Source organism: Neovison vison, chromosome 4 (genome assembly GCF_020171115.1).
Source record: "Neovison vison isolate M4711 chromosome 4, ASM_NN_V1, whole genome shotgun sequence".
Classification (NCBI taxonomy): Eukaryota; Metazoa; Chordata; class Mammalia; order Carnivora; family Mustelidae; genus Neogale; species Neogale vison.
Genome location: NC_058094.1, coordinates 78,390,833 through 78,418,497, shown reverse-complemented (window position 1 = coordinate 78,418,497; position 27,665 = coordinate 78,390,833). Strand labels below are relative to the sequence as shown.

At 38.1% G+C, this 27,665-nt stretch overlaps 1 protein-coding gene across 4 annotated transcripts in view; it reads left to right on the top strand.

The window, feature by feature from the left end:
- XKR4 (XK related 4) overlaps positions 1-19,470 on the top strand; it is a 436,302-nt gene extending 416,832 nt beyond the window's left edge. Inside the window, exons 3-4 of one of the 4 annotated variants that reach the window (XR_006384235.1) lie at positions 7,616-9,764; positions 17,495-19,470. Coding sequence is in view for 1 of the 4 variants with exons in the window: in XM_044245586.1 (XP_044101521.1) it covers positions 7,616-8,562 (947 nt within the window). In the remaining 3 variants the exon portion in view is untranslated. Of the gene's footprint in view, positions 1-7,615; positions 12,312-17,494 lie in introns of those variants that run through there. The other 3 variants (XR_006384233.1, XR_006384234.1, XM_044245586.1) reach the window with 3 other exon arrangements.
- Positions 19,471-27,665: the final 8,195 nt, after the last annotated feature.

Sequence of the window (27,665 nt, the reverse complement as noted above, 5' to 3'; positions counted from 1 at the left end):
TCTCTTGCTCTCTCCCTTCCTTTCTACCTTTCCTTCTGCCTTGCTTTCTCTCTCTCGAAGTGCCAATTGCCAATTCCTTTTTTTTTTTAAGATTTTATTTATTTATTTCGCAGAGAGAGATCATGAGAAGGCAGAGAGGCAGGCAGAGAGAGAGAGAGAAAAGCAGGCTCCCCAGTGAGCAGAAAGCCTGATGTGGGGCTCAATCCCAGGACCCTGGGATCATGACCTGAGCAGAAGGTAGAGGTTTAACCCACTGAGCCACCCAGGCGCCCCTTGAAGTGCCAATTCTTAACATGATACCAGACACCATACCAGGCACTAGAGGACAGGAAGGTAAATGAGGCAGAGTACTCATCCTTACCTGAATGTCTACTGTAGCAAGCAACACCATAATTAAATTAAATTTAAATTAAATAATTAAACATGATATATTTAGACCAGGATATGTGCCCTGAAAGAAGAGTATGGCATACCTTATATGAAAACATGGTTTGGGGGCGCCTGGGTGGCTCAGTGGGTTAAAGCCTCTGCCTTTGACTCAGGTCATGATCCCAGGGTCCTGGGATCGAGCCCCGCGTTGGGCTCTCTGCTCAGCCTGCTTCCCTTCCTCTCTCTCTGTCTGCTTCTCTGCCTACTTGTGATCTTCGTCTATCAAATAAATAAATAAAATCTTTTAAAAAAAAAAAACATGGTTTGTAGAGAGAATGAATTTACACTCAGGAGGCAGAATTAGCCTCTCCTAGTCTAGAGGTCCCCAAATCCAAACAGTTTCTTGCATGATAATATTTTCAAAGTTCTTATATCCCATATCAGCCCCCTTTCTTTCCATTCCTTCAAAAAGGAAATGTTTAAATTGAGATGGTGAGGTTTTACCCACAACCTCCTCCCATATCCCCCATCAACCATACTCTAAGCTGTTATTTTGTCCTAAACAAAATGTGAAAAAAATTTTACAGCTGTCATTAAGATTGCACTCAGGGGGGACGCCTGGGTGGCGCAGTTGGTTGGACGACTGCCTCCGGCTCAGGGCGTGATCCTGGAGTCCCGGGATCGAGTCCCACATCAGGCTCCCAGCTCCATGGGGAGTCTGCTTCGCTCTCTGACCTTCTCCTCGCTCATTCTCTCACTGTCTCTCTCTCTCAAATAAATAAAATAAAATCTTTAAAAAAAAAAAAAACAAAAAAAAAGATTGCACTCAGGGGACACCTGGGTGGCTCAGTCAGTTAAGCCTCTGCCTTCTGCTTAGGTCATGACCTAGGATCCTGGGATCCAGTCCCATATAGGGCTTCTCAGCAGGGAACCCGCTTCTCGGTCTGCCTGCCGCTCCCCCTGCTTGTGCTCTCTTTCTCTCTGAAACATAAATACATAAAATCTTTAAAAAAAAAAAGACTACATTTAGATCCAACTTAGAGCAAAATTATAAGAAAATGAGTCACTTATTATTAAAACAAAAAAAAGTTATCAGTGATGAAACCTTTCAATGGGAACTCCTTAAAGGCAAATCTGGATTTGAATCAAAGCCTTGGGATTCAGAGTAAGGGCTGGAGACAAGCAGGTAGAACAGACCATGGACATTGAAATAGAGTAACCTCCTTTCTCATTCTGAATTTATTTGAGTTTTAGGAATAGTTGGAAGGTTACATTTGGGCAACATCAAACCTTAGTTCATACAACTACTGTTTAAAAATACAACTACTGTTTGAAAAATAGTTCTACCCCATGTCATGTTCCCCCAAGAAATGGGGGGAAAAAGTGAAGAAGAACAAAGCAGAAGCAAAGCAGGGGAGAAGGACAGACTGACTGACAGGAGAAGAAAGAAGAGGAAGAGGACATAAAAGAGACATGGAAACACCAGTAGGGGAAAAGACATATATAAAAAGTAAGGAGAAAAGAGGGAAAAAAGTAAAAACTTTGTTGTTCACTTGGACCACACGATATTGATTTCTATCAGTTTCCTTTGAAATGCTAATTAGCTGACTAGCTAGTATTAGACTCAAAATCCTCATTCTGAAAAAAATCTTTATTCAAAATGGAAAAATACCTCAGTCTTCCTCTGAGGAACTAGTCTCTGAATTACTAAGCAATGTCTATAACAGTTCTTGGAAGCTAGAAGTAGTCCCCACGCCATTTAGAGGTTTTTAAAGAAAACTCTTGGATTATATTTCCAAAGGTATTACATCCCTTACCAAACCGTATCCAAATATATAGATATTCAGCTCAAAATGATGGAATAAACTGTCACCCTGACTTTATGGTCATTGAATTATCTTATTCAAAGTCAGATCAATTTTTTGGGCTGCCATGAGAAAATAAAAACAAAACACCTGGGGTCAGCTAAACTCAATTCAGTGGCAGGGGTTTACTGGAAGGAACAACTTCTCCTCTTCCCTCTTGGTTCTGTGTCTGAGGGCCTGCAAATTAAATCGACAAACAGATTAGCAAGACAAAATACAGATTTAATTACATATATAATCACGTGTGTAATCATGTGTATAAATATGTAAATTATGTATGTAATTATGTATATACACACAGGAGTTTTCAGGGAAATGTGACCCCAAGGAGGTCATTAGATTTTGGAGTTTATCTTAATAAGGGATGGAGGGGGTAGGGGACACTTCTGGGAGAGCAAATGACTTCTTGAAAGCAGGGGAGAAAGGGCATTTATGGAAAAACAAAAGACTTTTGGAATGGTAAAGCACTTAAGAAAGTAGATGGGAGATATAATAGTTTCGTGATAGTCTATTTGGGTGTGGTGCCAACTTCTCCTCTCCAAGAAGATTCAAGTTGCTCCTGGGGATGAGAGCATTTATGACAGTCAAGTTCTTTTAAGATGCTCTGCTTTTAGGCAGATAAGAGATTCCAGGAACTCAAATGCCTTCAGCTCAAAATAATTTTTACGCCGCAGTGGTTTATTCTGGACCCCTTCATATGCAACGCAACCGAATGGCACATATTGTGAACACTTGGATTTGGATGGATTTACAATCTGGTTATTTGTCAGTCTGTCAAGGTGCCTACAAAATCATCTTCTTAGAACTGTGGCAGCCTACCCAAAAATTCATGTTCTCTCGCATTCTGAGAAGGGTATTACACTAACAATAGGGGCATAGAGGAAGAAGAATTGTCTTCTTTCCACAAGAAAGCAAGCACTGTCATCTACAGCCAGAGTTTTCTGAGGCATCTGATCAAGGGTACACGAAGCACACAGACTGTAGGCCTGTGGGTTCTCAGGGAGATAATCAGACGCACAGCTCTGGGGTTGGAGAAGTCTAGTGCAGGGATGGTTTCGCTGAGTGCTGAGGTGGATGAAATGGGTGGAGATGCAGGAGAGCAGGGAATCTCTCAGGGAGGGGCCTCGAGGGGATGAGGCCCAGGAGCAACATCCCAACCAATGCCAGTAGCTCAAGGATGAGCAGATAAAGGAGAAACAAGAAACAAATAGAAGGAAAACGGGAAAACAACAAGTCTGAAATAAAGGATAAGAGATTCAGTCAAGTGAAGGACAATTGTTGGGGTAAAAGGAGTTTGTAATCCCCAGGGAGGTAGCTCCTGCGGAGGAAAAGCTGGTATACAGACACAGGAGAATAACTGACTGGGTCTTTTCTCCAGGAAGCAGGGGGTTAGCTTTGAAGTAGAAAGAAAATTTTCATCAGAAACAAGCTTTGGGAAGAAAAGAGGGAAAATCATGTAACCTTTCTAAGGGAGACTTGGCTTCTTTTCTATAAAATGAGATCGTTGCACTAGATAAGCTTTGAGGTCTTATCTATTTTAACATTTTAATAAATAATAGAATCTCACTGAGTCCTTCATAGCTGTTTTGAGAGTTTGATTTTAGAATGAAGTTTTGTAACTGATATGCTATTCATTATTTTGAAGCAAAATACTGAGGGACACATCCTATACTTCTTGGAACTGCTGAGAGAATCCTTATTATTTTGATATCTTAAGGGTGTGTGGGGGGAATTGTTCATGAGGAAACAAGCAAATCCAAAACAAAGAACACCTTTTTTTTTTTTTTTTTTGGTATAGTACTCACCCAAAAAATGCCAATGTCAAAAAGGCAGAGAAAAAAAGTTGGTGGAAATATTCCTGATTAAAGAAAACTAAGCTGATAAGACAGCTAAATGCAATATCTGATTCCAGACTCAATTCTGTACCACAGGAAAAAATCCTATAATGGACACTGTTAAAGTCAATTGATGAAACTGGAATATTGATAGTGGATACAGAAGATAAGAAAAAAGTATTATATCAATGTTAAATTGACTACAGTTGATAAATTTACTGTGGCTATCTAAAAGAATACCTCTTCATAATATAGACACTGATATATTTTAAGGTAAAGGGCCATTGTCTTAACCCTTTTGAGCTGCTATAACAAAATATTATAGGCTGGGTAGTTTATAAATAGCATAAATATATTGCTCACAGTTCTGGAAGCTGGAAGTCTAAGATCAGGGTACTGGAAGGGTCTGGTGAGAGCTCTCTCCTGGGTTAAAGACTTCTCATTGTAATCTTAGGTGGCAGAAGGGGCATCAGGAGCTCGAAGGGGCCTCTTTTATAAAGGAGTAATCCCATTCATAATTTAGGAAGGCCCCTTCTATTAATACCATCTTCCTTATGGGTTAGGATTTCAACATATGAATAGAAGGGGACAGAAACATTCAGGCCATAGTTGTCATGATGTATGCAATTTACTCTCAAATGGTTGAGAGAGAAAAAGGCGGGGGTGGGCAGAGATTAAGCAAAGGAGGCCAAGTGATAATCTGGACAAAGAGTACATAGGTGTTCAATTACTTCTTAAAATTCTTCTAATTCTTATGTTAAGTTTGAAATTATTTTCAAATAAAAAGTTAAAATATACATTGTTAGCTAAAGTGGTACTTAGAGTTCTATGTGCTAGCCCCAGAAGTTCCAGAGAATTCTACTTTAACAATAATGCAGTGCCTTTCTGAGGGACTCTTTCTTGAAGCAACTGAGCTGATATAAGTTGTGTAAGCAAGCAAAAACTTAAGCATTTTGTGGTAATGTGAATTTGTAATAAAGAATAACTCTAAGATTGTCCCATATTTTCTCATCAGGCATATGTTTGTCTTATAAAAATTAATTGTTAAACAGAAGAGGGAAAATAAAATCAATCAGGGAAATTCTAATTGTTGCTAAAGCAGAGAATTCACAAAAGAGATGGTCATCAATAGACATGAACTTTGCCTTGGCTATAGGAAAAAATCGACTTTGTAAATTTTAAGATACAAAGAAAGCAAAGCTAATAGAAAATTTCTCCTTTTCTACTGCAAGGATATTATCTTACCAAGTTCCTAGAGTGTCCAGGAGCAGGCTGAGTTACTTACTTTTTTAGGACATGCAATAAAAGGGGTGAAGATTACAGGGGAATCTGGACTAAGCCAATTTTCCAATTCTTTTAAGTGAGACAACAGATGATCTTATGATGCTGTGTATGTAAGGTTTTTTGTTTGTTTGTTTGTTTGTTTACTATTTGTCACTGATTTGAAAAACAGTCTTTAATAAGGTCTGCCTGTGAAAACTGGTACCATCTGGATTATGACCACTTCTCATGCTTTATCCACCTGACCAGCAATGCAGCCATCTTCCTGAAGATGGCGCTGTGCGTGAGCACGGTCCCCAGAGCATGGGGTTTGAAAAGGAAGGGGTTTTCCGTGTCGTCTCCACGCTGGGGTGCCACACACACACACACACACACACACACACACACACACACGAGGAGGACACGGTATTCTTCAGAACAATCCAAAGAGCAAATGGTACAGAAAAAGATGGTACAGATAAAGAACGAGGTCATGAGCAGCTCCTATGCCACTCAAAGGTGTTGGGATTAAAATAGCACCACCTTTTGTTCTTATGTTCTAAACTGAAAATAAGACTGTGGTTCTCAAAGTCATTATTCCATGACCTTTATTTCCCATTGTCTCACCTTTTTTCTCCTAATTTTTCTTCCTACCTTCTCTTTTCACTTCCAAATTTGCTTTACAACTGATGTCAGGGTTTTCCACCCCATAGAAATTATATTACCATTAAAAATAACAACAACAACAAAAGAGAGAAATTTTTTAAGCACAAGAAAAAGAAAAGAAATTATATTATCAAAAATTCCTTTGTGTCCTGATCTCTAACTGACTTAAAATATTGCCATAACCACTAGAGAATTATGATAATGGAAGACTTTTGTGTTGGCCAGAAAGATCCAGAGTAAGATGTGTGCATTCTGCTAGCTTGATTGGGGGTGGAAATGAGAAGTGGCCATTGGAAAATATTTTCTTGTCAATATTGTCTTTTGGAGTTCACCTCACTCAAGGAGAATGTGTAAGAAATGATTGTTGAGGTTGACTGTTTTTTCCATCAATTAGTGTGCCTCGTTCCCACAAGAGTAATTTTTTTTTCCAATTCATTTTTCAAGGATCATAGACAACAGATTTTCTCTATCAAAATATAAAAGCAAAGTACCAGTTCCACCACAAGTTCTTGGCAATCCTTCCTCTACTTTTTCCCTTCTCTTCCAAAGACTAGAATGTGGCCTGGTTATGATTAGTATCTGTGGAGGAAAACCAGCTGGACCTTAAAACACAAAACCTATTCTTAGTCTTGAAAAGTCTTGTCACAGCATATTGCGTAGTATGCAGATTGATTAATGTTTCTGTGGCAAAGTGAATTCTCCATACGAGCTCTCTCCCAAAGGAAGCCAGTGTGTTTTCAGGTAAACCAAGTCCATGTCTGGACCAACCAAGTGATGCTTCAGACACCACAGATGGAGGAAAAGTGGAGGGAATTAATAAAAGTTACTTTCCCAAAAATTGTAAACACACTTCTCTAGAAGTACAATCTTCCCCCTACAAAAGAGTAAGTGGTGAGTGATGGTGCAGACAGACCTTCTTCTAAGGGAAGAGCAGTAAGGAACAGACAAAAGCTACAGGAAGTATTATGTTCAGATTATAGCAGGACAAACTACATCCCAGGTAAGACAAGAAACATTGCCAAGGAGGTTTTATGGCCTCCTGTTCTTATTTGTAAGAAGAGTAAACTTTCTCTTATGAATGAAGTGCATTTATTCTTGTTTAGAAGCAGAAAGGTAAACCAGCTAGCCCCTCATGTTTCCAGTGATTATTTATCTCTTTCATCCATAGAACCTCAAAGCTGTCAGGAACCTTGCACAACATCCCCTTTCTAAATGAGGACACCAGTTTTAACGACTGTCCAACGTCATACAGAGTTGACAGAGCAACCCAGTGTGTCAACCTCCAGTCCATGGTCATTTTCAAATTCCACAAAACCACCTGCTAAGTTTATCTATTTCCACCATATACACGGAAAGTTCAGCCCCCACCTGCTTTCCTGATCCCACACCCCAATGTGTGTTATGAGCAGCATTCCCACTTAATGTTATGACTTCTCCATATGGTTGGGCCCACAGAGGACAGACACTGGGAACCCCATCTGAGCTAGAACTCCGAGAAATAAAGAGCTTTGCTGAGGTCACAGCTAGCCTGTCCCAAGCCCCCAGTACCACGTGCCTTATTTTCAGAGGACAGTACTGCATCTCACTTTTGACAGAATGTCCTCCTTTTTGCCTTTGTAGGTTTCACAGCAGCAGCCTCCCTTGTGTCTTTGGCTTGGGCCTTGGCCTCCTACCAGAAGGCCCTCCGGGACTCTCGAGATGACAAGAAGCCTATCAGCTACATGGCAGTTGTCATCCAGTTCTGCTGGCACTTCTTTACCATTGCCGCCAGAGTCATCACCTTCGCCCTCTTTGCCTCGGTTTTCCAGCTGTACTTTGGGATCTTCATCGTCCTCCACTGGTGCATCATGACCTTCTGGATCGTCCACTGTGAGACAGAATTCTGCATCACCAAATGGGAAGAGATTGTGTTCGACATGGTGGTGGGGATCATCTACATCTTCAGCTGGTTCAACGTCAAGGAAGGCAGGACACGCTGCAGGCTCTTCATTTACTATTTTGTGATCCTATTGGAAAATACAGCCTTGAGTGCCCTCTGGTACCTCTACAAGGCTCCCCAGATTGCAGATGCGTTTGCCATCCCAGCGCTGTGTGTGGTATTCAGCAGCTTTTTAACTGGCGTCGTTTTTATGCTGATGTACTATGCCTTCTTTCACCCCAATGGACCCCGATTTGGGCAGTCACCAAGTTGTGCTTGTGAGGACCCAGTCGCTGCCTTCACTCTGCCTCCAGAAGTGGCCACGAGCACACTCCGGTCCATCTCTAACAACCGCAGCGTCGCCAGCGACCGCGACCAGAAATTCGCAGAGCGGGATGGGTGCGTACCTGTCTTTCAGGTGAGGCCCACTGCCCCGTCTACACCATCCTCTCGCCCACCACGGATTGAAGAATCTGTCATTAAAATTGACCTGTTTAGGAATAGGTACCCGGCGTGGGAGAGACACGTTTTGGACCGAAGCCTTCGAAAGGCCATTCTAGCCTTTGAATGTTCCCCGTCTCCTCCAAGGCTGCAGTACAAAGATGATGCCCTTATTCAGGAGCGGTTGGAATATGAAACCACTTTATAAAATAGAAGGCCTCGGAGGAGCCACAACCTCCAGTGAAGGGGTAACAGCAGGGCCGTGGCAATAATGAAACTGTCCTAGAATAGGGCAACGGGCTGTAATGTGCTTCGTCGGACCCTCCGTCAGCTGACCACCTGCTGCTGGTCTCCTTTCAAAAGAGCAGCTGAAGGGAAAGAATCGAACCGAACCGTGCCTGCTCAGTAGGACTCCTTGTTGCTACCAGCCCCTCCTGCCCACTTTTAGCGTGTCCACCAGAGGGTACTATGAGCACGGAAAACATTGTCTCCAATCAATAGGTTGTTTTGATGGAGTTAACTGATCTTTGCATAAAAATATATTCAATCACATACACACATACACACACACACATACACACACATGCTAACACACACGGCACCAGTCCTCTGTCAAAATAGGTTAGATGATTTCTTTTCTAGATGCAAAGCTCTGATTCTGAATATAAAAACAAAGAGAGAGAGAATATATCCTTCAAGACTCCAGAAAAACAAAACAAAACAAAACAAAACAAAAAATAGTACTACTTAGAAAAGAATTTCATAGACCATTCTCATTTGGAAATCACTACCATGCGTGCAAATCCTACCACAGACAGCAAACTCAACTGTCGTTTACATATGTATTCGAATCAATGGAATGGTTCATTTTCAACACATTTCAGGATTTGTTTTTTATTTTAAATTTCAGTCGAGAACATCCTTTCTGACAGAAATCCTATGCAGCACATCTATGGCTTTCGACAAGACCAAGGAGCTCAGTGATTTCATGATGTAAATTAAATGAAAATCATGGTTCAGTATTCAGTTGCAAAAATTTAATAAGTACATGAAGAGGAAGCAGGGAAACAAGGCAAAAATGAGCATCTGACTTCCCAGCCTGCCGCAGTTCACAGAGGCAAGGAGGTGCAGAGCGGCAGGAGAGAAACATGCTGAACTGGGTGTTTCGAGACGCAGAAAAGCGTGGCTCTGTGTGACCGCTACGGAGCATGCCATGCCACACCCTCCTAGTGCCAAACAGCATCCAACCACAGGACTGACGTGGAAGTCCCAAACACCAGAGAATGAGCGGCATGAGCCCCCCAAACGTGGACGTGAGAGCACACCATCACATTCCCCATTGTGTACAGACTACCCCCCCAATCCAAGGTCAAAGTGATGTGTCTTTTAGAGGCTTTGGGACACTTTTTAGTAAGTATAAGCAGACAATGCAGTGAATATGCTATGAGAAAACCTTCCAAACTGATTGAGGGCTTATCACTAGATCCAGCTAAGATTTGTATTTGAACCATTTGTAAAGTTGCACTCTTACAACAAACTTCTGGGTTTTAAATACCTCCGTACAGCAAGTAAACGTTCCCTGCTTTCTGTTCCCAGTGTCCTCGGTCATGGTGCTTTTTGTTGCATTAAAAGTGCCGGTCAAACTTTGATAGTATTTTTTTATAGTTGGTGCAGAGTGGAATAACTCATGGATTATTTCAATATTTTTGTAATAAAAATATAGGGTATACATATAGGCATCATCACCTTTTTTATAGACCTGGAATTGTTTAAAATACTTTAAGCATCATAATTACTTGGGATGTCAGAAACTGATCCACAAATTTCGTCAGCCTGCCTCAGCACATTGAGAACGCTTGTGTCTTGCAAGATCACCCAATTTTGCAATGTTGGTGCCCCCAGGAACCTGGCCAGGGGTGCTATCAGAATATCAGGTGACAAGAGAATCAGCTTAACTAGAAAGGGCTTGTCAAGACTGGCCAATGTTTCCCAGGATGTGAAAGCTATAAATGATTACTTTCATCCATCCATTCTCACAAATCTGACCACAGTGGAAGATGTCTTAAACTTCCTTCCCTGGTTTTATATTAACCCAACTTATATATTAACTATTAGTCAAGTCACTAAAAAAAAAAAAAAAAAAAAAAAGATGAGAGAGAGGGAGAGAAGAGAAAAAGTCCGTTTAGCTTAATTATTCGGTTATTTGGAATGTACAATCCACTTAAATTAGTCATGTTCAATAGCCACCTGCTGTATGCTGTAGTGGGTATGTCATAGAGACTGCTGTCCCCGTCACATCCACAGGAAATGGCAGAGGGCTCAACCTATGACTTCCTTTGGTACAAAGCCCCAGAGCAATATTTTAAAAATAGCTGTTTTTTTTTTTTTTAATCAGTAGACATATTTTCCTAGTACTCCATGATTTGATCCTCCAAGCAAGATTTCCACTAAAAAATAATAACCTCTTGTTCGGATGTGAAAAGATTGCCTAGTCGCCAGTAGAGGCCCAGGAAGATGCTCTTCTTGTCAGCAATTGGTGAAAACATTGCACCCCCATTGTAGAAGGAAAAAAATGATTATATTGGCAAAAATTCTTCACTTTTGTGCAGGACCATGAGTTATTAGCTTCCTTATTTCCAAGAAAACTTTTAATCGATGATCTTTGGAAATTGAATGGCTCAGTTGAACTATACCTTTGATTCCATGAGTAAATACCAGATTACAGATAGAGTGATCGATCAACACAAACTCAGCAGGCCCTACCATGCCTCAATCATGTAAGTCCTGAGTTATTTCTCAATTTGATCCCTCATTTAACATGTGAAGAATGGAAATGAGTGCTGTATGAATAAACAATGATGTTCTGCGCTTTGTCTTGGAGGTAAGAATACAGTTAGGAGGGTCTAAGACGTTTGCATTTCTCAGTGATTTCCCAAATACTGTGAATACTCTGTTATCCAACATACTTGAAGACTGGTGTTCCAGTTAGTCAAAAATTCTTGCTAAGGAAATGACATTTCCACCATAAATTCCAAACTTTCTGAAGATTATAAGAACCAAAAAAAAAAAAAAAAAAACCATTAACTTCCGAGGAAAATCGTGACCTAATCTTCTTTCCATGATTCAGAAAATCACTTCATTGTCCTCAGATGGTGTGGTGATGAGAACCGTTATTAGTTTCTAGGTACACAGATAACAGAGAGTTTAAAGTATTAGGACTTAAAAAGATATTGTCAATGTACAAAGGAACAAAGTTTGATTTTTGTCTTTGTGTTTTAGTTCTTCCTGAGATTTCATTTTCAATCTGCCATGAAACTCTTCACAGACAGTAACTGGAAAATCCAAAAAGAACATGCTATGGTTAACATATAGATTGGAAATGCTGGATTCTTCCTCTGTGGGACCCGACCTCCCATGCCTGAGTCTACTTGGATTCTCTGAGGGGGAGGAGAGGGTCCTGCTGTTAGCACTCACTTTTTGCACAGGACCATAAAATTTTCAGACAGAAAATGTTAAACATTTTTTTTCACTTTCAAATTAGTGTTTTGAAATGAAACCATATTTAAGCTTAAAGAACATATATATTTAACCATACTGAGATTTTTAAGTATTTGTGTGGAGGAAAAAAATGTTTTCTTTGTAAATCAAAGTTTGGTTCCCCCGTAATGACTGTACTTTAAATTCTCTTGGCCATTAACATTGTCCTACTTAACTATGTGCTGTCTCATTAGATAACACTGACTTTGCAGACACTCCGTTACTATCCACTTATGATAATGCCGCGAACCCAGTAAATGAAATAGATTTCTTACTGACTTGGCAAGAACACGCAATTCAAGTATTAGCACAATAAAATAGCACAATAAAATACAAAGATAACCTGAAGATAAATGTATAATGACATATGTATGCTTAATTCCTAAATGCACAATCTAGTTTGCCCAATGAATAAATGAGGTGATAGCACTGACCACTTAAAATTGATTGGGAATCATTGAAATCTCAATGACTGTTTTTTAAAATATTGTGACATGCATATATGTTATATATGTATATATAATACACATGTATATTTTACATATATATACACACACACAACTAAAGGAACAGAGATGAAAAAGATGAAGTATATACTGCTCTTCCATGCATATTAACTGGTGTGTTACTGACATAAGAATTTAAGTGGAAAAGCTTTTTTCTCCTCCTTTTCAGCCCAAGCTTACAGTCAATGTCTATAAGACATCCACATACTTATAAGATGGGAAATACCTAGATGCAACTTAGCACTTTGAGCTTAAATAACCTGAATCACTCCTAAAATTTTCATCTTTTAAACAGTTGAATAGGATAGTTTTGAATCATTTCAGTTTCTTCCAACTTGTTGAATCGAGCCAAGAAAAACTCTTGTGTTCTTAGCAGGATTGTGTAAGGCTACATGTTCGCTTTTCAATGTACCAAATGCCATTGAGTGGAATAGGTTCTCCCACACTGTTTAGACAAGGATCCATTTTTTTTTAATGAACCATTTTCTAGACTAAATATATGCTCCCCTGCACTTGCATACATCTTTGCCATTAGCCATTACTGTTTCTATATAAAGTTTGGATGAGATGTCTGCATTTTTATGTTTCTAAAGAGAATTCCTTAAAGCCTTTTTAAAAATAGCTCAGACTGTCTTTCAGAAATATAGCTCAGAGGATGCTTGAAGTCCATGGTTAAAACACAGCTGATCTGAGGTAGTTGTTCCTATAAACTCACTGATGGATGCAGATCAACTCATGTTCATTTATCTTCAACAGTCCAGTGTCACTTCTAAAACAATCAAAATTATTACTTCTAGCCATCTTGTGACTCATAACACCCTTCTTCCCCATCTGAAGCTAAGGCATTTCAACATGGCTGAGGAAGGACCATTTCCTTTTACCGCCCACTCACCCCCTGCACCATACCTCCATTTCCAAGTCTCTGGCCCTGGCCTGTCTCAGGCTGTGAAGTGATCTCAGAGGTTGGGTTGAATCTCCCCTGATCACTCAAGCAGGCTGCACTGTCCACCGCAGAGCTTTCTTTCTGGATCTATGTCTGGTCCAGTTGCTATCCTAGAAATGGGCATACAGAAAGACTCCATTTGGGCCTGCGATCAATAGTCTCAACAGTAGGATTACTCATTCAACAGGAAAACTCCTCAAAAATGTGGGTGGAATTGTATAAAAACACAATGAGCCATTTAATTTTGTTAATTATAGCAATTAGGCTAGCTCAAACACAGCCTCTGTGCTCACAGCAGAAAGCCAAGTGGAAGAAATGGCAAGCAGCCATTTGCCCACAGAAATGAGGGGTTCAGAAATGCTCCCTTGAGTGTTTAAGGTATCATGTTGTTTGATCATCCATTTGAAGCTCTTTTTCTAGATCCCATAAGAAAAGAAATTAGACTCTTGTTACATGGCATGCAGTGATCTAAACCCAAAATGTAAAAAAACTCCAGTCAACTTTTGTGGTCTATGTTCTGCTCAGTAAGGAATGGTTTCATGTCCTTGAAATGCCTCATTGTTTTGCTAAAATATTTTACTCGCAAATAGTATACTGACAAATATGTCAAAAATACTGACAAACTCAAATTTTTTCTTTGGTTATTTTTTTACCCTTAGATTTTCTTGTAGCTCAGTTCCCCATATTGATGGTAATTTACCATGACTAGGAACTTACCATATGCTCAGTGCTGGGCTATAGAACTTAACCTATGTGATCTCTTTGAGTCCTCACAACCATCTACGAGTTAAGTGCCACATACAGATGACAAAACCTAATCTCAGAGATGCTAAACAAATCTCCAGAGGTTCCACAACTAGGAAATAGTGGAGCTGAGAATTGAACACAACTTATAACAACTTTTAACAACTGCAAATTTTTCTAGAAGACCCAGGAATATTTTCCCACCAACATCAATTTCTGATTTGGCAAGTTTTCAGGAGAAATAAAATCATGGTCTGATGATGAAATTTTCCAGAGCAAATTGCATTTAAAGTCAAATATATCTTCCGAGATAAAAAGTTAAAAATAAAAATCAGTGATGAGAAATGGAAATTGCTATCACTTGTAATTGAATTTTACTTCCACTCCCTAATTCACAGTATGTAGATATGTGCTATCCTTCCATTCTGGACAACTGACCTCCTCCATGGCCCTCATCTACACTAAAGTAAGAGATAAATATAAATTAACCAGATGGTTCTTCTCTTGTATTCTATTCATGTGCTATACTGGCATCCAGTCAGGCACATGGAAAAATAACAAAATTCCAGTACTTACTTAGACGCTCTGATGGAGAGAGAGACAGAGAAAGAGATAGAGGAAGGAAGGCAGGGAGGAGGGAGGAAAGATAGATGAACAAACATTTGAAGTGACATTATTCTATCCCATTGCCATGATTTTTCTCTAAATTTTATGTCTTGCAGTTCATAAAATTTAATATTTAAAAGGATTATTATACCATTAGCTTGACCCATCATATAAATTGAGGAATCTTAGCTTAGATTGAAAGGTTAGGTGTAAAGAATAAAGCAAACATTTACCAAATATTTGTCGAATTGATTATAAAATGACTGATGTGTCCTTCCCCAGCTCACTTTTGATGTAATATGTCTGAGTTCTACAGGATGACAATCAAAACCCATTTGATGACATTGTATAGAAAGTTGTGTGTGATGTTGAATGAATTGTTTCTAAACAAATAGCCACTAATAAACCCCAAATTTTCTCAACCTTGGTGTTTATATTAGAAAAATATGCAGTGATCAGTCTGACTTTAATGTATGAAAAATACAAAATCTTCTCTCTTCCTACTTTGATAAGATTTAAGCAGATCTTGATGAAGATATGTTGAATTAGAAGTCACTAATTTTTATAGACAGTAGCATCTAAAAGAGATCTAAGTGTTACTTCAACACATTCTTTTATGGATAAGACTACCAAGATCCAAAGAGATCAGGTAGTTTTTGTAATCAGGATTCCTTCACTCATCTGTTCTGTAAGCATCACCCACAGGACTAACACTGCCAGGCAAAACACAGCCAAGTGCAGAAAGAGTCTCTCACTTGTACCTTGGTTATTAGTAGCAGAAGAGGAGTCTTCAGACTTCAACTCCTTTTGCTCTATTACACAGCTTCTATTTTTAATATCTACATTGAATTCCATACTAGAGCAAAAGAGTAACATAGCTTTTCTAATATTGTATTATGGAAGCCTCATAATAAACAATGGCCACACACAATGACAAACATAAGATCATGATATACATATAAAGATAAGATGACAATGGTTGACTGTCTATAAAGAGAAAAGTAATTTTATGATTTATTTTTATGTCTCTTCAATACTAGACATTTTTAAATCAACGTCCCAAAGCAACAAAAATAAATTGAAATACTTTTTTGGCACATAGCACTTGACTCGAAGCAATCATAACTGAATAATCTTTGGAGATATTCCTGAGAACCCCTTTTAACAAGAGGCATGAAATGAGGAAGAGTCTGAAGACTTTTCTAATAGGCTACTTCTCTGATCTTCCAGAGAAATACCCTTCATTAGCACCTATGCTGTATCTCCAGCATAGTAGTTATTTAGGAATAACACATTTTCAGAACTAAGCCTCCATTACTGCAACCTGAGAGGTTGGTCTAAAGCCATGCTTCCCATGCCCAGAAGAGCGACACTGTGCCTATTACATTCAGAAGTCGGGACAGCCAGACTCACCTCATTAACCATCCTGACATACGCAACCATGTCTCTCCCTGCAACACGGCCAGGTGGTTGGCTCCCCACAGATGCAGGAAGTATATTGCTTCAAGGTAACTATTAACTTGCATAACTAATTTGCTCCAAGTGAAATAATTCTAATCAGGGAATGCATAAACCCAAAGGTTCTCTAAGGAGTAAAAGGAAAGAGAAAAAAAAAAAAGATAAATTTGTATAAGTGCATAATAATTCAAAGAATTCCTTGGTGAGTCCTGTTAAGCCTCAATATAACAGTTGGTGTAATAACGGTGGGAAGTGTGAGGCATGGCTTCTAAGTTCAAGCCACTATAAGTAGTTCATTACTGTGATTACTGCTATTTTAGCCATTGCACTAGCCAAGAAGAGTACAGTTGTTGATATGATGTTTGCAGAGCAAAGATCATGATAATAAAATAGATCAATGTCAAAACTAATTAATCAATTTGATAAGTAAATATTACCAGCCTAGTACCAACACAAAATGTTTTCTTATGTTCTTATTAAAGCCTGTCACCTAACTCTGTTATTAGAATTTCAAAAAATGTAAAGTTTCATGTTTTTATTATACTTCCATCTATCAGATGAAGCTGGTGGCCCTCTCCTCTCTCTGCTTGATTTGCATTAAAATGGAACTAATCAAATTCTTATTTCATTTAAGTGCTACAAATATTAACAAATGGAGATGTTGTGTTTGAGCTAATTTAAGTTAACTGTTCTAGTGGCATTCTGATATGGGGTTGTATCAACTCAACACTCTTATTATTCCAAATTAATCCATTTATCAGTAAGTTCTACATCACCCCCGAGTGGATTGAAAATATAGTTCAGGTTTCTATCATTGTGTGAAATTCCTATTTTGATTACAAACCAGTAAAAACGTTGTCTTAATTGACATCAGCATTTCAGTCCATTGTGATTCTGGAAAATGAGTGAGTCGGGTTCTGTTACGTTAACTTAGCAATTAACCTTCGACCTGGTCTTTCTGTGGGCCCCATTGTGAGTTCTTATTCTATTGAAATTGGGAGCAAGAGCACAGGATTCTGTAACCAAAGGAGATTTGTCGGCTAGTCAAAGAATTGTCGTTTTATATCCCTCTTTCAAATAACTCAAATATTCAACTTTCCTTATTAACCTTTCTAATGTATTGTACATAGAAAAGGAAATGGATCGCTGAAATATGTTCTGAAATCCTGGAGTGTAATCCTTTGCCTTGGTCTGAATCAGAGGCTTGGTGCCCTGGGAAGAGGAATAAATCTCTCTAGTGCCATGAGGAAAGGGAATGGGGACGAGCCAGTCACTCAGAAATGTGAGCCTCGACTGTCACAAAGATGTATATTGCTGATGGTATCGATTCCCTTCTTTTTTTACAGAAACATCTTGGAACTTGTCAAGCTTACTGAAGGTGATTTGCGTTAATTAATGCAACAGAGCCTTTAATCTTGCAAATTCTTGACTTGTAATATTGTAGCCAAGCTACCGCGAGGGAAAATTAATCAGTTAGTGGGAAGGAGCCCTCGTTCCGTGCTGAGCTGTACCCAGGCCTGAAGAGAAAGACCTCTGTGAAGTAGAGCACTAATGAATTCGTGCTACCTGCTTCCTCATCATTCATGCTATGAATATTCATCTACTTCATTTGTTTTTGACAGTAAGCGCTGCTTTGAAAGAAAAAAAAACGTCAATGGATTCCTGGGGCTTGCATAGCTCAGAGAATAGGTACTGGGTCTTGGAGAATCCTTAAATGAATACAAATCTACTTGTTTGGAAATGAAAAAAAAAAAAAAAGTCATTGTTATCTCTTTAATGATTGATCTGTCTGAGTACCGTGGCTGCCCTCACTTGGTTTCTTGAGAGTACTGTTGTCAGCATTGTAATAACAAATTTATGAAAATTGAATCTGTAATTCCATTTCAGAGGTAAAATCTGCATGGATGTAACTGTTAAGTAATTTGATACCCGCCTTCCTGCAATTAACCTTGGACAATTGGGTGGTGACATTGCCGGTTTCAAACTGAGGTACCTAAGTTTATGGTATTGGCCCTCCTGTTGTTTCTGAGTCCTGACCAAACGTCAGTTACAAACTCTGAGATCAAGTAGAGATTCTTATTGCCTAAATGTTTGTTTCAAAGTAAACTAATAGTCTCATAATTTGAAAAAATCATGGTTCTTTCCCACTTGCTTCTCTGTTTTCCAAGAAAGATTTGAGTTGCAAGATAAGAATGAATATACTTCACATCATTGTCTCAGAGTTTGCAAGTATCAGGCTTCCCTATGTTATAATAAAGTTTCTGTCTAACCTTCTAGTAGAACAATTTCAGGAATGAACCCTAAATCAATGAGTGAAAGTCATCAGGTTTATCCAAAGAGCAACCTAGCAGAAAAATTTTAGAAAAGAAGCAGGGATCCTTTTTCTTGGGTTTCAAAGATGTTTCTCCTTGCTAAGTGACCATCTTAGTGATTTGAGAGCTACTGAATGGTAGTCCCAGTTAGAAGTGTCAGTATTGTGCTGCATACTCTATTCTGTCAAAGTCATTTTTCAGAACTAACTCTTGGCACCAGCACTGAAATTTAATGGCAAAAACTGGCCTACTACCATGTAATTTATTTTCAATTGCAAGGCAATGAAAACTAATAAGTTGAAGAAAATTTTAATTTCCTGAACTCCAAAGCCAAAATGGGCACAAAGACACTCCGTAACATACAATGAGCTGGTTGACTGTGGGGACGCAGGGGCAATAAACAATCCTCTTAAGCACGGCTCATGAGTGAGAGGCTAGAAGCTGTGTTGGGACAGAAGGTGATTGAAGAGGATGTCTACCAGTTGCTCATCAGGAATATCTGCCTTTTTATAGAGCAGAGGTTCAAAGTAGCCCCTGCCATTCCCTAACTATGAGGATAGATACATCCATATATAAAGGGCCAAGTCAGAAGACAGAGAAGATATCAGGGCCTTCATGTCTGAGAGTAACTCTGTCTTTAAGGAAACAGCTCTCCTTGGTCATTGGCCCCTATGCTGCTAGCTAGCTCTGCATGCCAAGAACTTCTGATGGACTACAAGATGAGATATTTAAAGGTATCGTAAGTATTCCTGCTTGTAGAACATGAACCACTGAATTAGCCCTCCTTTTCAACAGCAACCAGATTCAGGGTTACTATGGCCTTACTCATCATCCCATTGTAAATATATCATGACATCATGATAGCCTCTGTGTTCAAATTCACTAAACCAGGTTTACATGTCCTAGGTCTGTGTATCTATCCCCAATTTGGAAAAAAATAATTTTTTGAGAATGATCTTTACAATAATGGAAGTGAAAAAAAAAAGTGGACAGTTGAGTAATTTTTCACCATCCACAAAACCACTAGAGTGCTGATAGCCCTAAAGCTCTGATTTTTTTCTTTTTTCTCATGAGTAAGTTTCTTTTCACTTAGGGCTTTCAACATCTGAATTTTCCAAATGATTGCTGAACCATCTTCATTAATCTGAAGTAGACACTATGGCATTGTTAAAAAATAAAGACTGTCTACATGAAAGCAAATATCTAATGAAAAGTGAAGAAGTCAGTCACTCAAGCAGTAAATTTGGTCTTTGTGACATCAAACATTTGAATACTTAGGAAAATCCATGTGTTTGAATGATGGAATGTTTCCTCTGGTTGTCTGATGTTGTCTAGATAGACAGAAAATGCTCAGGTGTTGTAGGTAATGAGATTTAACTTTCTTGTGCAGTAATCTATTGCTGGTGATATTCTGCTGCTCAAAATCTCTTTGTTGTGCAAAGAGGAATAAATAATGCAGAGCAAATGCTATTTGATTTTTATTTACTTTTGGCAAACACGTGAGTGGAAGAGGTTTGGGAGGTTGTCCCAGGGGTATTTAGATGTGATTGTGGCACAGACCTCCTTCAGAAAGACTGTTCTGGAGGCCTGCCACTCTGCTTCTTCCTGCCAAGGAAACTTTTTATTCCATTCCTTTCCATCCTTTCTCATTCTATAATTGCCCCCCTGTTCTTCACATAATCTTCATTGTTCCCAAAGTCTACTTGACAGAACTGTTCAAGAGAAATACAGGTTTGTTAACTTTTTATTCTTCAAATAGGAAGCTTTCATTTTAGGGATTATATCTTTCAAGCAGGAAAATAATGTAAATGACTCAATGCAGTTATTTTATGGTGCATGTTTTGGTGTTCATAGAAGTAAAAGCGTTTTTTGGTTTTGTTTTTTGGTGTTGTTGCTGTTTGGTTTGTTGATGTCCTTTTAATTGTCAAGGACTCACTGGTTATACATATTGGAACCTTAGTGTTTCCTTTGTAATCATGGAAAAGAGAAAATGTCATCAAAGGGAAGTTCACTTTCCAGAAAGAAGGAGGTTGCGATAGTCACGCGACTCTTGTATTTGTGATTATCTGTGGACATTTTCTTCCTTGTTTCATCTGATTGGGCTCTGGATTGGTGAGTTTATTTCCTCAAATCGTGTGCTTACCCCATTTACTGTTCTGAAGCCGGAGAGAAACGCAGGCAAGTTATTCAGACTGATTTTATTTTCTGTGAGCTTATGTTGCAGAACTCACTCTGAGGCATTAACTGTAAGCAGGCACACAGAAGGTATGCAGCTATGCAAAGGTCATGAGAGGATTTCCGGAGAAAATCTAAATATTTGTTTTGTACGTTCTTAGGTAGTGTTTTGATTATGTCAAATTCTCGATTTCAGTGCCAACTTAGAATGACTTCATGGGGTAAGTTGTCCTCATCCTTGTTGGCTCCCTCCTCCCATTAGTTGCAGAAGTTTCCCTGAAATCAAAATGGGTGCTCCACCTTGTGTAGCAAGGGCTTCCAGCCGCTAGGTGTCACTGCTCTGTGCTAACTGTGTTTTGTCAATGCTCCTTTGGGTGCTTTTTTGGATGCTCCTTTGGACGGTTTGCTAGTCCCGCACCTGTGACAGTCTTCAGGCCAAGAGAGCTGATAGTTCCTATCACAGATGTACATACCAACCTGATTTGGCTCCGCTTTCCTTTTTCCTTGAGATTTTTACTTCACTCAGTCCTCTTAGAAATCTTTGTACCTTCATGTTACCGACAGGATATTTAGTTCAATGTTTCAGTCAGCTGGCAATGAAGAGGCAACAGTCAGTTGGCAACTACAAAAACATTAAGCACTTTGTTTCAGTTATCTTTTTTTATGTAGTAATTGAATAGAATTAATGGTTTAGTAGAAAACCAAAAATCCCTGTGTTGAATATAATGACTTTTTAAAATATACTGAAATATATTCTCTGAAGCAGTATCCTTTCACACTATGAAGTCTGTTCCTTTCTGGAGACAAGAACATGGAGGGGCCCTGGTCCACCAGTGGAAACACAGGGGCCTGGAAGCTGAGTCACTGGAGTCTTCATTCCTGGTTGGTCCCTTCAGCCTCAGAAACTCCTCTTCAGCCTCTTTTGTTCCATATGTAAAAGAGAGAGAATCTTTATCTACCTACCTCATAGTGGTGTTGTGAAGATGAACTAAGTTGACAAAGTGCTTTGACACTTGACAACTAGCATCAGCACAAAGGAGGCCTGTGTGCAGCCCTGAAAAGGCTGTGGGGTGGGGGGGTGGAGACAGCCTCGCAACACGACAGCAATAAGTCACCAAGGCAGAGAGTGTGATTATCCATGGTCACTTCACAGAAGTGAAACCTTTTCTTCAAAGGTCTATAGAGAACTTTCTTTTTTAATTATCAACTTTTTAATGAGAAAAATGAACTCCTTTCATACAAACATTGAGAAGCTTCATATAGAATGGCAATTTTCCTCTTAGCCAAACTGCATTTTGTTAAATATTTATTAAATATATCCAGAGGACTGGGCTCCTTCTGATGCCTAATCCCTGATTCACATGCCTGATCCCAACTTGCATTTTCCAGAATGCCTGCACAATACCTGAGTTCAGGACTAATGATTGCCAAGGGGTATTCTGGAATCCGCTACCAGGAGGGAACATTTTTAATAGATATTATTGGGATTAGATTTTGTTGTTTACGGTGACATTCTTTTTCATCCCTAAGATGGTACATCTCTCCCTTTGCAACCCAATAAAAGAATGTGAAGCCTTATTTCTTCCTGGACCTTCTGAGTTGGTTTATTTTCAGATTATAAATAAATTTTAAATTTTTCAGAGAAGTGTTTACACAAGGGCTTCTATATAGTGATTTACAAGTATACTTACACATGCATAGATCTGAGTGTGCAACTATAAAACAAAGGAGATGGTGGGAAAACAACCATAGGGAAAATCCTATACAACTTCTCCCAAAAGTAAATGCTTTTTCTTACTTAAACATTTAGTCCTGGTAAGAACTAGTGCTAAATAACATAATTTGGGGTTATAAATATTTGTCATTTTTGAGTCATGGAGGCAATATTGTAAAGTAGGAATACAACCATGGAACTATACTAACCATTCAGGTAGTGTTTGAAAGATGTGACTTCACAGGAGAAAGTTATGTACATAAATATTGTCATTGTGCCCTTAGTTAATAATTATATTCTTTTGCCAAAAAATGCATGCTTTTAAAAATATGAACTAAGGTTTCAGAAAGTTTATCTTGTTAAGTGGGTTTAAAATCATGTTGTGCCTGGAGATAACATAATGTACACATTCAACATAATCTTTCTGGATTCTAAAATCTAGTTTCTGGTATATAGCTTAAAATTTCAGATTGGTGAAACATTTCTAATGCATGGAATTAAATTTTCTGAAGCATGAATTTAACCTAGGCAATTATCTGATCCATTAAAAAAATGTTTATGTTGCCACATCAGACTTAAGATAAATACCATTTTTCAGACTCAAAATATGAGAATAGTGAGTCAAAATTATTTGAATTTCTCTGATCTTTTTTCCCAGTCCCAAGCATCAATATTTTTCAAACCAAAAGTGCAGCAGAATATCCTTGTTTCCAAAGGGAAATATACATGTCTTTCTATTATTTTTGTGCAAGAAAACTGAAGTTAACTGCACTAGAATCAGGGGTATGCAAATAAGAAAAGGTGTGGCAGCCTTTTAGGGGGGTTGGCCAGGTGCAATGGGGATAACTCATAATTGGGAGGTTTTACAACAAGGGCACAAAACAGAATCTAAAAGTAGTAGAACTGAACAACTCTTTGAAATGATAGAAATGAAATTATTCACCAAAGAGATGAAAAAACAGGTGGAGACAACATGCTATTAGACAGAAACTATACATCTAATTACTGGGAAAAGGGAAATTTGTACCCCCTATATCTACCCTTAAGTCTGGAAAGCCCACATGAAACTGGCCAGTCTTCCCTGAAAATAGTAGACTTATTTAGAAAACAAATTTTTAGCAAAGATACATGTGACTATACTGTCATGGACCAGCCAATATGTAATTATCATGTATGTGATGCTTCATAAATGCAGTTGTCAACTTTTATTACTTCTAGTTAATTCTATCTCATAAACATGTGGCAGAAAACACATAGAAAATTCTCTTTTGCTCCAAAGTAATGCCTGCCAACTTATTTATACCCACTCTTATCCCTGGTATATTATTATCACCAAGCTCCTTTCATATCTAGATGGTATGAAATAGCTAAAAAATGTTTTCAGCAAATTATTTATTGAAGGTCTCACCTGAAGCTTCTCTTTAGTGAAGGTGGCAGGAGGAGAAGGGACTTGGGTAAGAACCTTGCCTCTATTAAACTGTCTCTGCTTTTCTTCTCAGTTACCAGACAGCTCAGTAGCCTGGAGAACAAGATGATGTAAAACATGCAAATTGGGTTTTTCCCATTCTCAGAGCAAGGAGGGCAACCAATGAGCCAGAGGTTACCACACCTTTGAAACCAAATAGTACATGGAATTTAGGGCTAAGACAAACAAACAAACAAACGTTGTAAAGCATGAGCAACATCATCTTTCCTGTTGGTTCTTTCCTTGGTTTTTATTGAATTCTTTTTACAGTTTAGATCAGAAGTTTCTAGTAATGATAAGTAATGCCATTTTATGTTATAGCTTCAATGCAGAAATGGTGAAAACATGAGTCACAAACAAAACTACCAGGAATACAGACTTTGTCTGTAGTGACACCTTACCTAGCAAATTGGAAACAAATACTACTTAATATTCTGATTTCATTAATAACATCTAGTTTAAAAAAAAAAGGAGCATTTTGCTCAGCATTAAACTATTGCACAATATAAAACTGCTTCCAAATGGCAAGGATTTTTGCTACTGACATTTGTTCTTCATTCTGCAGTTATTTTAAGTAACTAATTTTCACATCTAACTACCTCAGCTACCGTTCTTTTATTTAGAAACATAAAATCATGCACTTTGTAACCAATAAGTTTTTCATTTAAAATTTCAAAAGGATACTCGGTGCAAAGCAATTTTCAAAAATTTGTATATGATATAAGAAACCCAACCTCAGGAGGTTGTTCTTAATTTTGTTTGTTTCTAAGTTCGATTGGGGTAAAATCTCGTTTCCACGTAACACGAAGAGAAGCTGCTCTATATTTGCTTAATTTGCCTTAAACATTTTGTGCTCCTCTCCCTGTTCAATTTTTTTTGTTTGTTCTAAATCTATCTCTGAAAAGAAAATGTAACAGGTGGCAGATGAACATCAAACAAGAGAATGGACCAATCATTTCTCAGTTCCCTGTTTTCAACTCTGCATGACATTCTGATTGTGCAAAATTGCCATTCCTGTGCTTCTCTCTCCCATGACCATTCCAGAAGGTCTGAGAGACCGAACGTGTGTGTTTAGGGAACGGTGTAGACATTTCCCCCAGTACGAGCACAGTGCCTGGACCCGAATGATAACCTTGGCATTTCTTGTGCTTTTACTTTGTAAACATTGTACAAATGTATTTGGAATTTTATTTGAAATGAAGAATTAAAGTAGTTATTAATTTTTTTTCTTTCCTGTAAATATATATATTCAAACTCCATGTATCCAAACATTCCTTTAGCGTTCGGATTGTAAGAGTGTCTTTATTGGCTGGAGGCCGCCGTCTCAGGCCGTGGTCCCATGTGCTCTAGTTGAAAGCACAGTGTGTGGAGTATTTGATGTACTATAATACCATAGTTATTTTGGTCTGTTAAGTAAGTTGCAATTTGTGATGAAATGAAGTGGAAAGTAGTGCTTCATAATGAACAAATTTCCTTGGTTACATGATTTTTTCTTGTAAAACTTTAAAAAAAAGAAAACTTGAAATTTTATATATTTGGATTTTGTAGATTTTTTTTTTATTTTATTGCAACACAAGGTACCAAAATCATTAAATAAAGTACACTGTGGTCATTTTAACAGACGTCTGAGTTCTTGATTCTTTCTAAGTCTAGGAAGAGAGCAGTCATTGCAGGTCTAAGACAGGAAGATGGGGAAGAAGACCATATTCTCAGGTATAGTCTCAAGATAAAATGATTTAAACCTGAAAATAAACAAAGCTGAATTCTGTCAAAACTGAAATAAATTTAAAATGAAATTATATCAATTTCTAAGATATGTTTCATTTACTTATTTCTGCAAATTGCTAAAGAATGTTTCTCTAGAACCACTAAAAAAGCAAAGAGCTCTTTCAGATCACAGAGGGTTAAAAATCTAAATAACTTTTCTAAACATTAATAAAAGGAAATACTGTCAGTTAACAAAAGATGATGTGTCTAAATTCCTGATTTTTCTACAAAAGTAGAGTTTATGCTTTATATAATTGTTTTTCTTAAAATAGTATAATGTTTTTGTTTTAAGGAAATTTTCTACTTTCTATACAGTTCAGTAAGAGTTCTACGGGTTTATAAAAGCCTTCCTCTAGGGAAACCTGGGTGGCTTAATCAGGTGAACATCTGACTCTTGGTTGCAATTCAAATCAGGATCTCATGGCCATGAGATTGAGCCCCATGTGGGTCTCTGCACTCATTGGGGAGTCTGCCTGGGATTCTCTTGTTCTCCCTTTCCCTCTGCTCCTCCCCTGCTTACTCTCTCTAATAAATAAATAAATCTTTTAAAAATAAATAAAAGCCTTCCTTTATAAAAAAAGAAATATAGCATAAGCTCTAACTAGATGTGTAGAAACTACTATCAATACCAAAGAGAAGCAGATAAAACTATTAAAAGGAACAATGAAAAAAATTTCAAGAATTCACTTGTTTCTTTTCAGAGTAATTTATTAGTTGTCTTTATTACTATAAGAGTAACATGTGCTAAATGTAAAAATACAAATCCATTTTGATGCACTTCTTTCTAGTCTTTTCTGTAAGAATTTATATTTTTCACACTGTGATTTTAACAAGTATTTTTGAAAATCACAGCCATTGACATGCATGGTATTGGGGTTATAAAAATGAATAAAACACTTAATCTTCTTAAAGGATACAGTCCAATAGGGAAATAAGTCCAGATACATTAATTATACATTATTTGGTAGTAAAAGTAAAGCTCTGCACAGACTCTGCCAGGAGCATCTAACACGGCTTGCAAGAGGATGGGACGGGGAGGGTGTCACACCAAGGAAGGAGCCTGGATCCCTGAATGAGCAGATGGAGCAGAGTTCCCTACCTCACCATAGCTGAACCAAAATGGAAACAAGCAATATATAAACTTCTACTGGATTGAGCTTCTGACATTTGGGGTTGTTTGTTTCAGAAGTTAGCTTTATCTGACTTTTAGAAGAGCATTCCATGAACCAGCAATGTACAGTTAGCTCAGTCATGAGTGTGATTAGCTCAACTCCCTACCTGAGTTTCAAAAACAAGGAGGAGGGTGTCTGGGTGGCTCAGTTGATTGAGCAACTGCCTTCAGTTCGGGTCATGATCCTGGAGTTCCAGGATCAAGTCCCGCATTGGGTTCCCTGCTTGGCAGGGAGTCTGCTTCTCCCTCTGACCCTCCCTCTTCTCATGCTCGCTCTCTCTCTCTCTCTCTCTCTCTCTCTCATTCTCTCTCTCAAATAAATAAATAAAATCTTAAAAAAAAAAAACAAGGAGGAAAAGAAATGGCTATTTGTGTTTTTCTATGTTCTCTACAATGAGTGGGTATTGTTATTATAATCTGAAAACAAATAAGATTTACATTTAAGGGGAAATTTTCTAAAAAGAAAAACATGTTCTATTCCTAAATGTAAAAATTAAATTTGGTGTAAAATGAAGTTTGCCTCTGATTAAGCTAGAAACATAACTGAACATAAAACAGAACCACTAAGCCACAAATATATTTTATAAAACTTCACAAAATGATCATAAACCTTATATGGGAGGGTAAAAGCACTAAAATAACCAAGTACATTTTTTTTCAATAAGAGTAGTGATGGAACTTTGCCCTCCCAACCTATTATAAATTACAATAACAGTGTACAACCAGCAAAAGAATATATTTTAAAGTTCAGAAAAAGAATCTGTACATATTATATAAGTAAATTTAGTACATGATAATGATAATTTTCTATCAGTAGAAAAATGATGGCCCCTTCAATAAGTGGTCTTAGAATAACCAGTTCACTACTAGGAACACCTCTTACTCTCAAATCAGATCATACAGATTAAATATA